The 13389-nt window shown below is 39.3% G+C and overlaps 1 protein-coding gene across 1 annotated transcript in view; it reads right to left on the bottom strand.

The window, feature by feature from the left end:
* The window catches only part of plxna2 (plexin A2), a 185074-nt gene that overhangs the window by 45465 nt on the left and 126220 nt on the right, over positions 1-13389 (bottom strand). Inside the window, exons 13-17 of the mRNA XM_072366282.1 lie at positions 8394-8545; positions 4968-5085; positions 3334-3470; positions 1435-1602; positions 197-290 (exon numbers count right to left, since the gene is read on the bottom strand). Coding sequence (XP_072222383.1) covers positions 197-290; positions 1435-1602; positions 3334-3470; positions 4968-5085; positions 8394-8545 — 669 coding nt within the window. The remainder of the gene's footprint in view (positions 1-196; positions 291-1434; positions 1603-3333; positions 3471-4967; positions 5086-8393; positions 8546-13389) is intronic.

Raw genomic sequence — 13389 nt, 5'->3', positions numbered from 1 at the left:
TTAGAGAGGTGGAGAGCACCAAAGGGACTAAACATCACTTGGCTTGCTTGCATATCAGCATTTGGTGTGTCAACTAGAACCTAACTTGAGTATATTATCCCACATGAAAACAGTGTGCAAAGTAGTAGCTACACTCAACATTTTCTGTTGCACATGCAGCTACAGTACATGGTGGACAAAGATTGGTTGTACTTACATTGACAGACTCTCGGCCAGCATACTTCACTCGGATCCTGGGCTCCTGAACCACATCCAGATTGGTCCCTGTCACCATCAGAGGGGTGTGACCGCTGAAAACAAACAAATAACAACAGACAAAGCAAACAGAAAAAAAATTTAATTTCACAACTTTGAATAGTCACGTTTGTCAATTTTTGTTTCTGAATTTCTTAAAAATGTAGCTTTTAAAGTTGAATCTATACAAAAGAATATAATTAGAAAAGCAAAGCAGTCCAAAAGTCAATTCTCAACTAAACTTTTGAACCTTGATGTACCTCTTCAAAATGCTCCCCATCAGATGAAAATAAATGCATTAAAAATCGAATCTCATCGCCAGTTTCTTTTAAGGGGTAATAGCCTTTGGAGTGGAAGATGATTGAAGAGGAATTTCAACTGATTCTGCTAGCTACAATCAACTGGCATAGATCTGTACTAGAAATACCAATACAGCTGAAGCATATTAAGAAGCAGTGGTGGTATGACAACAGTGAGGTGTACTGGAAGCCTGCTCCTGTCAATGTGGCAGGCTGACTAAAGATTTAGTAAGTGTTGGAATAATATATGTCAGATTAGCATATGTTCGGCTCTCAGTCTATGTTCACTTTATTGTAACACCATGGATACTGATTTATTGTAGACGGACCTTGCACTGTCTGTAAACTCTATAAATCTTGTCAGCCTGTGCCATCTGCTATAGATTGACACATTTCATTGTTCAAGTGAACACTATTTAATCACCACCATTCAATCTTCATCCCTCTCCTCCTTTCAATTATTGTCTGTTTAGTGTGTGAGTATATCTGTCTGTCATAAATGTTTAACAAATTGGTCAACACTGGGTTTCATGGGAGAATCTCAGTCTCACTGGCCACCCTCTCAAATGTATGAGGCTTTTCTATCGGATCCAGACTAATTGGAAGAAAACCAAAAGCTAATTGAAAGTGCAGTATTGACTCCTGTCTGCCTTTTGCCGCTGGCCTAAACTGACTGGCTCTAAAGACTTGGATGAAAAGGAAATCCTTGACTTGGTGTCAGAAGCTCAAGGTTGGTTGGGGAGAGTGTGGATAAAATAACTGTGGGGTGTGTTTAAGATAAGATAAGATAAGAAAAATAAGATATTTAAAGATACAATACAATACAACATGATACAATAAGATTTTATTAATCCCTCATTAGGAAATTAACTTGTTACAGGTATTGGTAGTTTATTGTTACCTTGCAATGCTCCAGTCTGGCTCAATACGCTGGACAGTAGGGTCCTCTATATACTCGAAGGTGAGACTCTCCCTGATTTGGGCATGATCCACGCTCACGCTGATCTGAACTGGGCCGATCCCAGACAAAGAAGGGGCAGAGTAGCACACTATCTCTGTCATGGTCCGCCTTCAAGTGGAAAAGAATTCTGACATTAATGCAGTTTTTCAATCATCCATATCATCAGTGACATGAATAGATGAAAAAAGATAAACTAATGACATCTATTTAAATAGTACATTACTTAAAATATTAATCAATTTACATCAGCAAAAGACACCACCCACAGCAACAGAATATATTATGCAATTTGTTCTACCAGCCCTGTTCTGTAATTATCTGACTTAGAACATGGCGTGAACACAGGTACCCTGCACACAATGTAACACACACACACACACCCACACACACACACACACACAATACCTCCGATACTTGTGTGTACTGCTACAGTATGCTTCCCCTTCCTCTACAAGACTCCATTATCTACCTGCACACCTTATGAATTTGTCCCAATTCATTAGTAGAGGAGCACTTGTAATAGAAACTCCCCTCGCCTCCTCTTCACCCATGCCAAGAAAACAGTGCAAAAGCACAAACCATCAATTAGCTCCATATCTCATTAAAGCTGGCGTGACTCCTCAGCCTTACAACAATATAGGCAGACTACTGTTGCAAGGCTTAAAATAGGTATCTTCAGGATTGGAAAGAGGGTATGTGGGAGCATCTCAGTTACAGAAGGAAGGATTTGTAAGGAAAAATGGAAGTAAACTGTGAGCGTGGGGTGAATAAAAAAAACGGTAGTTTGGGGTAAGGAGGGTTGTCGAAAGCAAATCAGAAGAATAATAATGACAAGGATGGGACTGGATGGAAAAGAAGAGAGGTTTTTCTTTAAGTTAGTTTTACAAGATTTTATTTTGTAGGTGATCAAAACCTTACTAAGATTTACACAATTTTCTGAAAAAGAAAGAGAGAGACTTTCCTTGGGGGAATTCTCAGTAATGTCAGAGGAAAATAAACAGAAATATAGTGACTTATTTAATGGCAACAATCCACATCATTGTGAGAACAACAGCTTTTGTCTTTAGATTTGCTTACAACACGCCGTATATCTAACATTTTGAACAGCGATGTATGTAGTAGGTTCAAAAAGTTATAAAAAACTATAGCTGTACTTAACCAGTTCTTTTTTGTACTTTGGTAGCTTGTATTAGTTATCCTATGTTTCGTGTTTTGTTTTGTCTCTTGTACGTACTTTTGTCTCTTAATTTGAACCGTAACCCTCTTGCTGGGGGGTGAGGGTGCTAACCACCACACATTGTGCCATACACCAGAGGCAGAAAATCTTGAAAAATGAAAATATTCTTTGGGGAAATTAATACAAGGAGAAAGTCTGGGAAAATAACACCAAAATAGATACATATATAAATAAATAAAATATATAAATAAAAAAAATATTTAATCATAAATAGTGTAAAATGAAAACATTATTTTACATTAAATAAATACATTAATTAATATATTAATAGATTAATAAGAAATTATTAAATCAACAAATGGAGTACAAAATTTAATTTAAATTCAATTAATATAATCAATATAGTTAAAAATGAAATCTCTTTAAAATTTTACAAATTACTTATTGTCTGAATTAAGTGTTTATTTAATTTTTGCAGCATTTATTGGATATAGCATATTTCTTGATTAAACCATGATATTTATTTTGGATTAAGGCCGTTTTGGCCCTCCATAAAAAACAGTGTATACTGAGTACGTGGGGTGGTAAACAGTAGTAAACAGAAACCCAATAAAGCTGGTGGTAGCACATCTACATAAATGGGTGCAAGAGGGAAGTCTTACCCAAAGAACTCGCATGTCTGGTTTCCAAACTGAACAGTCACACTGCTGCCAGCGCCAAGGTTATCTCCCAGTATGGTCACTTTAGTGCCTCCAGACTCTGGACCTCTGCTAGGGGACAGGCCTGTGACTGTTGGAGTCTACAAAACAGAGACCGGTGCAAAGAAACAGAGAGGTTAGACAGACCTGACACTAATCTAAAGGGAAAGAGAAGAAACAGAGCGAAGGGACAATGAGTGAGACCAACAGGCTGACTAAAGATGAATACTGTCAAGAGTAAACAAGGAAGAAGCCCTGTGGTAACACTTTACAACTTCATGTATTATCACAGATCCCAAGCAAATTAGAGTTATTCATGTTGCCAGGCTGATGGTAGTGGAGCGCAGTGCTAGTGGGAGAAAAGGGGATAAAACCGAGAGCTCTTAGAATCCCTGAGAGATGCTACTACTACGTGTTGTGCATTGCTGAGTTGTTCTGAGTGAAGCTTTTTAAAGACAGTCTGAAAATAACTAGTGTTTACAGCAGCAAGAAGCTAGGTTGCCATCGCACAGACACACAGACACAGGAGAAATATCCACATAGACAGAGACATTTTTATATGGGGAGACACACACAGTAGTGGTCGCCTTTAGGAACACGTGCACATAGAAAAAAAACACACACACTTCTATCTCTACAAAGATGAGTATAAACAACTAAACCTGTCCTTAACACTAACTATTTCCCTACACAGAAATTGTGTATAAGGAAAGCTGAAGAACCAGTGTGTGATTGTGAACTCTTATTTCACTCTTAAATATTAGGTGCAATCCATGGGAATTGACGCAGCAGCAAACTTGGGCTTGTGGAGGAATCTTGGAGGAATTCCACGCCCTTTCACTGTGGTAATGGTGGCAAAAAAAAGAGAAAAGACTAGTGAAGGAAACCCTGGTGTGGTGCCAAGAGCACCACACTGACAAAACTCACAACTGCGTCTTGGAAGTCAGTATGTGTGACTTCCAAGGTGCAAGATTAAAGCAGGTGCTCTGAAAACAACAGCAGTAATTATACACTGCTGTTAATTGTTAAGGGAGAGTTAATTGCGAAGGTGTAGGGGAGCACAAATGGGAAAGCAGATTATCTGTTAGCTGCAAGTTGGTCAGACTGTGGATAACAGAGACTGGGAAATGTGAGTGTGACTGTGTTAGGATGGTCGGCAGGTAATGTGCGCAAGTTCTTTATCCAATGGTCTGTCTATATCATGAGCCTTTGAATGCATCCGATCACATTAAATCTCCTAAAGTTATTTAAAAAAGGACACTTTCAAGAAATGTTACAATATTTTGCTCCACCTCCACTTAGTAGTGTTGTATTTCTGTAACCTCTTGAAGTTCTCATGCCGTCAATCAAAGAATTATATTCCATGTGTAACCTAAAAGCATGCATAGGGCTGCTTAATTACACTGGTGGTTGGCATGGAAACTCAAATCTTTACTTGCTTGAGGCTCATAAACAGTTAAATTGCATGAAGAAATCCCTTTTCATTGAACTATCAGCATATTCCATTTAGAATACAGCTCTTTTGTCTGCCTCAAATTATAGCAAACTGAATACGAATTATAGAATATTTTCACAACGTAGTATAACTGCAGGCATACCACAAAGGAGAAGAGCTGTGAGGAGCGAGCCCTGAGTTCTGGTCTGCACTCGCCAACACACAGCTGGACTGGACCAGGTCTGTTGTCACCAGGAGCCGCTGCCATCTCACACACTATCCTGCAAAAAGGGGGAGAGAAGTCAACGATGTTCAAAATAAAAAAATATTATCCTCAAACTCAGAATCTTGTTTGCATGCTTGAAAGAAGTTGCAAAAAAGTAATCAAAACACTTCTCTGCTTGACACTTATTTATATTCCACTGCTATTATTGCAATCTTCTGTTGTTGCTTCACACTGTAATTTCATGACAGGATACATCCAGAAATCGACCGGGACCCCCTTGATGACAGTTTTTAAATGAGACCAATGCCCCTACTCCCGAGGCACTCCAACACACCCAAACCTGATCGTAGTAAATTTCCGACCAACAACCAGCCCCCTGACTGCGTTGCTGCCCCTAAATGTGGTTCAAGTCTAATGTAAATCGCACGGCTGGATCAATACAGTCCTATCATACCATGTGATCAGGTGTCACCCAGCACTGCAGGTGACAAGATTAAATGACATAATAAAGAGAGAATGTCTATTGATTGCTGGTGCCGTGCAGTAATAAAGTACAAGGAGCAATCACTGTGTGCAAAGTGAGACAGAATATGTGGTGAGGCAGATGGCAGGCCAGGTAGGAGTAGAGCTGATGAAGCAGAGCAGATGTGTTGTTTCTCCAGTGCTGAACATCTGAATTACAACAAATGACTCTGGGAGTTTTGCAGTATAGGTTGAACTGTGTGGAAGACAGAGGCTAAAGGAGGATTTACCTGCTGACAGAACTAATATCATCCTCTGACTAAGCCTAAGAGACACAATTCACTTGCTTTCCCATTTGAAATGCCTGCTGGACTGGTCCTTTGTTAAGCGGCAATTTTTTGGAAATATGTTCCATTGGCTCTCCCCCTTATGTCTATATAAAAAAAAGGCTTTCTTTAAAAGGGAATTCTGAACAACGAGGACTCAAATAAGGCACTACAAAAAAAAAATTATTTTGACTGTGTGTTTTTCTTTCTTCTTCTTCTTATTCCAGTCCACTCTGTCTTAGGAGGGCTGGTGACTGAGTGAAGGCTGAAAACAAGCACCAAGAGTCACATTAGGTCATGCATTTAAAGAAACCAATATGAGCCCAGAGGAGTCCAATGGAAGTTCAACTCAGCACAAGATCAGTCCGACTCTTTCAAAGTTATAATAAAAAAGTCATAGGTTAGTTTTTTAATTTTGCTAAGTCAATTTTTTTTCATGTGCTACATAAATGAAACCTCCAACTTGTCCCTACTTGGATTAAAGTGCTGTCAGATCAGTGTGCTGCTGACAAATTGTCCCGTACTACCAAGAGGCACATTGCGAATTTTAATCGCTATGGGCTTGGAGCCATAGACACATTATGTCATGAGCTATTACTTTACCACAGAAACATCCTGATATGTATATATCAAAATAACCAACCGGTTAGTCGCAACTTTACGAAGACATATGTGCAAGAGTAACTTTTGTATTGTACTTATTTTCGTACAGCCCTGTAACAATGAAAGTATGAGTTGCAGCAGTGGTGCAGTGGTTAGCAGTTCTCATTCTGATGGCAGAAGTAGGCCAAGGAAAGAATTAGGGTTAAAGGCTCCTCTGAGAGCCATGACTGCGATAGCCTGTATGTAAGCTTGTGTGTGTGTTCATTCTCTCTACTACATGCGTGTTATCTCTGTCTCAGAAAAAGAAATTGACACTATTTCATAGCTGCCCATACATGACTTCTTCTGGTCTGCAAATCTGTGGGTATAGAATTACATATATTTGTCTTTAAAAAATCCTTGAAGTATTTATATAGTATTTCAAGGCATTTTTGTGCTTAATTTTTTTCCATATGATTTTTCTTACATTCTTTACCACTAAATATTTTTTCTTAATCTACAGTAGCTGCATAATGAGCATTTTGTCCCTGCTGCATACAAGCTTTTAAATTACAAAAAAATCCCAGTAACCAAAGGCAATGAACATATTCCTGATCTAAACATGTTAATGTATATTAAGGTAAATTAAAGCATTAAATCTTCGTGTATCCCATGTGAGGCCTGCATCACCTGAGGATGTTAAACAACCATAAGGCACTGGGTTTCTAAGTCAACACACATCTGCATGTCTAGGAGAGATGAGCAAGTTGTGAAGCACGGGCCATGTTTCATTAGTTCAGGGTAAACGGGACAGGCCATAACGTGATGTACACTCAGCGTGGGACAATTAAGGAGGTAAACACAAGTAAACACACACAGCTGTTGTGGGGTTGTTGCTGACTAGATTAGCAGCAGAGAGAGAAATGGGTTAGCATGCTGTGGGGTTGTAACGAAAACGTTATGACCAGACAGTTTGGCCCTGCTCCAGTCCTTATTCAGACAGAGATGGTGTGGAAAACTAGTTTGTGTTTCAATATGCATATATTTGGGCTGTTTTAGCCCATAAATAATGTATCAAAACCGAAGACTTGATGCACAGTGCTATGAGTGTTAACTGATTTAATCAATATTTGTCTTTTCAAATCTCTATCTTGTGAAACCCTAAAATGCTCAATACAAAATGATCATGCAAATATAAACATAAATTTGCAAGTCAACTGAAGAAATGACGAAAATCTTTTAGGATAAAGTGTAATCTTTTTTTTTTCAGTCACTAAGATTTACAAATGTCCCCAGTACAGATTGTGTTCAAACGTTATGCATATGCTATCATTAGCATTGTTCCATAAACATTTAGTCAGCGATGTGTTAGCGCAACAACACACACACACACGAACACCCAAAGTGGATGTTTGGAAAAAAAAAAAGAAAAAGAAAACAACACACGTGGTTTGTGCCTCTTCAGAGGTTGGCAAGTGCCACCAGGAGAAAAAAACAAACAAACAAAAAAACTGTGAAAAACCGTGAGGTTTTCTTTTTCTCCAGGTGGCACTTACTGGGCTCCGTATACTGCGAATAAACTCAAACTGCATGAACTCAGCCAGAGGAGCAGAACTTATGCTAACTAATGGGGAGCAGAGCTAATGCTACCCGAGGAACAGAACTGATGCTAAAAGAGGACCAGAGCAAACGCTTACTGAAGAGAGGAGCTAATGTTAACCGCTACAGTTAGTAATTATTTAAGCAGACACTGTACTTAATAATCATGTGGTTTAATATTAGCGCATGGAATATAAAACATACCATATTCTCATAAGAATATTATAATATTGATTCTTTAATTTCAAGTATTAAAAGTGCTGGTATTGAACATTACAAATTCTGAGGCTCTCCTGGATAGAAAAAAATTCCTAGCTGCTTAACTTTCAGCGAATAAATTCAATAGCAATGGATTGAAAATATTTCTTATATATCTTTTGTTTATGTGACTTACTGTTCAGCGATAATGTAGCCTTCCTCTATTGGGGTACAAGTCACCCCTGCCACGTCTACATTTCCCACCATATCAGAGAAAGCCAGACCAAGGTTTGTTCCATAGATGGTCACCCGCGTGCCTCCTTCTGGGGGTCCAGCCACTGGGGTCACCTAGAGGGTTTATAAAAGATGTATGTATTTTTTTTTTAGAGTAATGAATCTGGATAACAATATTAGCAATTATCCATGAGTACATGAGTCTGTAGACGTTCAAGGGTTAATATGGTCTTTTGGTTTAGGTGGTTATAGAGCAATTTAAAGCAATCCCCACTTATAAATCCATAGAATGTCAGGACATGCCACAAATCGGTGTGTCAAGAGCATATTCTAATAACATAAAGTACCTTTTGGTACATATTTTGTTGTTATTTATGTAAAAATATGTCTATACATCCCAACACAAAAGAAAAAAAACACTTGTAAACCCTTCTTATCTTTTACAAATCCTTTGAATAAACTTTGCACAGGTAAACTGCATAAAAGACACTTCACAGTAAACAAGTAAGAGCGATTATGAATGCTTGGATAACTGCCTGCTCAGACTCTACTGCTGTTGCCATGGATGGTAAATCTAACAAGGGGCCATATTAATGCTTAATGCAGACTACCTACTCATAAAATGCAATATGGCTGCCCAGCATGACCTTGGCACAGTGTGGCACAGTGCCTTCTGTGCTGCAGAGCCCTGTTGAGGCTCCAACCTGGCTATCATCCAGACCTTTAAAAGTAAAAGACGAAAGGAAGGAAACGGGAGAAAGAAAAAACAGAAAAAAGATAAAGAAAGACCAAGAGAGTTGACAGGGGAGGAAAAAATATTGAACAGGAAAAAAAGAAAGAGGAGGACAGCAGGGAGGGGATGACTGTCACTTCACTGTGTGTAGCTGCTAGTGCTATGTAAACAATCAATATGCTATTACTGGCTGTGCAAGAGAAGGGAAAACCCAACAGACAGTAGTAACCGCTCACTGAGGTGCAGGTCGCCATGTGATAGCAACCCTTTAGGAGGTGCTGTACACACTCCCCTCTCTACCTTCAACACCCACTAGGGTATTGCAGCTTCCTGGTGGGATTCCGGCTTTGTAATCTAGATTCAGTGGACATTAATTTCTCTGGATGTAAACTAAGTGTGTCACTGCTCTGCCTGAGGGGTCTGAATACATTAATCTTTTAGCACTGCTTGGGCTTGCAGGGTATATAAGGGGAGTTGGAGGGGGGGAGGCATAATGGCTAAATATATCCATGTCAGGCAATGGCAGCATCAATTCGAGTAGACTTAGTGAAGTTACGTAAGCAATGTAATGGTCTGAGAGAGGACAGAAGAGAAGAAAATGGAGAGGGAGAATACCAGATTTGAACTTTAAACAAGAGAGAGGGACAAAAAGAAAGAAGGGAATAAAGAGGATGGGATGAGCAGTAGGGGGAAAAGTGGATATCGCTCTGTTCAGCCCCATAAGCCGATCACGTAGGTGAAGCCGGAATGGTGACAGGACAGCAGTGCTATATCATAGGAGGCCATGCTAAAAGCTTGGGAGACCCCTTCTCTGTACCCTTTAGGCTGAAACAGAGCACCTCCCATGGTGGACTAAGCCCAGGAAGACAGTCTAATCCATGCATGAAACTTATTTGACTGAGCTCCCCATTGGCAGACAGAGCCTTGGTTCATCAGGATCACAGAAAATCAAGCACTTCAAAGATGCATGCCACCAATGTCTTCAGGCTGTGAGAAATGAAAGAAGCAACTCTTTGCCTCTGCATTTCTTACAAACAAATGAGGCTCAATCTATAACGAATGCTTTCTGTACACAAAACAGTTTTTGAATTTCTGCTACACCCAATTCTAATAACATTGATGATTCACAGGCTAGAGGGAATGAACTGGAGTTATATACTGTAGATAATCTTTTGAAAGGCAGAGTTTGTCATTTCATTTCAGTGCGATATCTTCATGATTGAATCTTTTTTGCTTTCATCATCTCATCTACTTCAGGCTAAGTGACACATCTTCCCCCTTTAAGCACCAGCTTTCTTGTTTGTCTCACCATGCAGACTTTCAGACTGAAGAGGAAACCTTATTTGACATGCATGCACACCCTACTGCCCTTATTCCCCCTGTTTCCACCCAATCCCACTATTCCATGCTCCCTGTGTAATCCTTTTACCAGCAGTGCTTCTGCCTGTGTGCCATTGTCACACTGTCAATAGAGGGTAATTCCCAGCAAACAGCCTGTCAGCTTTTACGCCTCTATTCCAGCTCACACTATTGCACTTTATCTGGCATAATCTATCTCTCCTCAGCTTAAGGGATCATTTATTTCCTTAGACAATCCATAGTATTTGGCCAAAAGCATACTTCTGAAAGACTTAAGAGGGGTGGCCTAAATTGAAAAGAGAAACATTCTAATAAAAAAGAAAGAGCTTCCAGAAAAGAAAGGTTCTCTTATGGGAAACTAAAACTGCAACATAGAAATAGGGAAAAATGGGCTTCCAGTTTGTCAGTCTGTCAGCGTAGTCTTGACATATTCAGCTGAAATAATTGTGGGGAAAGATGTGCTGATGCAGCTGTGGCTAAACTCAATATATATAGCAGAAAGTAATACCCAAGCAACCCAGCTGCCTTTAGGCTATGCAAGCCTGACATGTCATTGTAACTATAACCGAGCCCAGTCGAATTCTCACCACAAATCAGCAATGTTTAAACATAATGTCCAGCATTAAGAAATACAATATCAGCATTGTTACTGTTTAAGTGTTTTAAATATAGACCTACTTTTTACAACATGATTTTGTGTCTAAAGCTTTAAAGAACTTCTCTGGCCCAATCCAACAGTAGATGGGTTCTTCTTGCCACCGTAAATTTAGCTTTGCAGAAAGAAACTGAACAAAATGATAAAGGCTGGCTCTGTGCCGGTGTCTCATCTGGAGCAACTACTTGATTGTGCAAAAAAAGAATGTTGCACAAGTTTCTGAACATAATGGACAACACAATAAATTCTCCATACAACATGCTAATTAAGCAATGGAGTGTCCTCAGTCAGAGACTTCTTCAAGTCTGCTACAATAGTGAGCAGTGACTACCCTTTTTATGTTTATTTGTCCTCCTTATCATTATCTATTTAGTATGTACACCGCAACAACAAAATTTCCCATTGGTGATTAATAAAGTATTACTCAAGTAAATGCTCCTTGATATAATTTAGAAGCTTCCTGCTGATCTCACTGTCTTTGGACTCTGCTCAGACTAATTTGAGCATGTCACATTTAATTGTGAGTAGCATTTAATGGGCTTGATAAAACCCCACTGGTCACTTGTATCCGAATAAACTACATCCTAAATCCTTTATGGGGTCTTAAATGTCTGGTGGTGAGCTGAGAGATATGGGCTGTGATGAGAGAGTTTTAAGGTGGAGGGTCTAATGTAGGTTGTCACCCTGATGGTGCAGAAGCACTCGCAGGGCTACATTAACAGTCTGATATGGACTGACGGGTACTATCTATGTGGTATGCAAAAAAATCAACAATAACCTAGCATACACTTGCATGAGGGTGGGAGAGACAAATTGTGGAATTCTACAATTTTCTTTCCAAAAGCTACCGACAGATGTTTATATTCCCTGTCACTAGAAGGCTGAGTAGCCTTTTCGTTTCTCTGTAAACTCATAAAAAAGCCACGGCCAAGGCCTACTGAAGCGATGTCTTTCATTTGCCCATTCATCTCCCAGCTTCATTTGATGTTGTTCCCTCTGCTGTTAGCAGGGGCTTACATCTCTTCAATATTCATGGCCCACGGTGGGAGGCCCCATGGCACTTAATAGAAACATTAATTATTCAAAAGGCCTATCTTGTGGTAGGCACATCTACTAATGTGCTAGTATGTATACAAATCAGCTCATGATGGGGGCTTTTGTGCATACAATCAAAACCAAATGTATTAATAAATTCAGCCCACCACGGGGATGTCTGCTTCTTAAAGAAACTGTAATCAATGAGAGACAGAAGGGGGTGTAAGGTGGAGCTGACTTCATTGCCAATGAAGAGGAGAAAAAAGATGTGTCTGTGTGTGTTTGAAGTCCATGCTCCTGCAGAGTTGGTTTTGCACCCTATAACCACAAACAAAGATGCACCCCTTCTCCCACTTCCCATCTTTTCATGGCTCTAATTTAAAAAGAAAATGTGTTTTTGCCTTTACTCACACCACCACACAGGAAACTGAAAGGAAAGACTGAGCCTGAAACACTGTTATCATCTGTCTGTGGTGCTTGAAGTGCATTTGTTTGAGGAAAACTTGTGTGTAAATCACTTTCTCACTTTCTTTGGGGCTGTTTCCTTCTGCTTCCTTATCTACTTTGAATTGGTGAGTGTCTGTGATTGTCTATAATAACCAAAGAGACAAAATTTCATCAGTCTTGGACTTGCACACTATCTCTAGTTCAGAATACAGGACATTATAGAAATATGGTAAAAAAAAACAGTATTACTTTGCCCCAATAGATCTGATTTCTGAATCATTGATGATCTCAAGCATGTCCTGTGAGCCCTTCTTATGTTACATAACAAATCTTCATTGAAAATAATTACATATTTTATGACCAAACCTTTTTGGGCATTGAGCATTTCTTAAGGTGCTCAATGTCAGCTCAATCAGGCTAAAGTTATAATCAAAACTCCAGCGGACCACAGATGGATCCATTCATGTGTATATTTCATTTTGTACATCTGATCTGCCTCTCATTATAAGATTGGACCAAAGCCCTTGTCTGAAAGATGATCAATAAACATTTTACTGACTTATGGGTTAACAGTGAGCATATATTTTTTAAAAAACACCAGAAGCTTTATATGCTCTCCTTGCAATGTAAAAGTTGAGCACTTTTCAGTGAACTTCTAATTTTTTTCTCACTTCAATTTGCAATATATGATACTTGAAAACCTGTGATGGACTGGCGACCTGCCCAGGG

Source organism: Leuresthes tenuis, unplaced genomic scaffold, assembly GCF_036924035.1.
Source record: "Leuresthes tenuis unplaced genomic scaffold, fLeuTen1.0.hap1 SCAF_16, whole genome shotgun sequence".
In the NCBI taxonomy this organism is placed as follows: Eukaryota; Metazoa; Chordata; class Actinopteri; order Atheriniformes; family Atherinopsidae; genus Leuresthes; species Leuresthes tenuis.
This window is presented reverse-complemented; position numbering and strand designations above follow the sequence as displayed.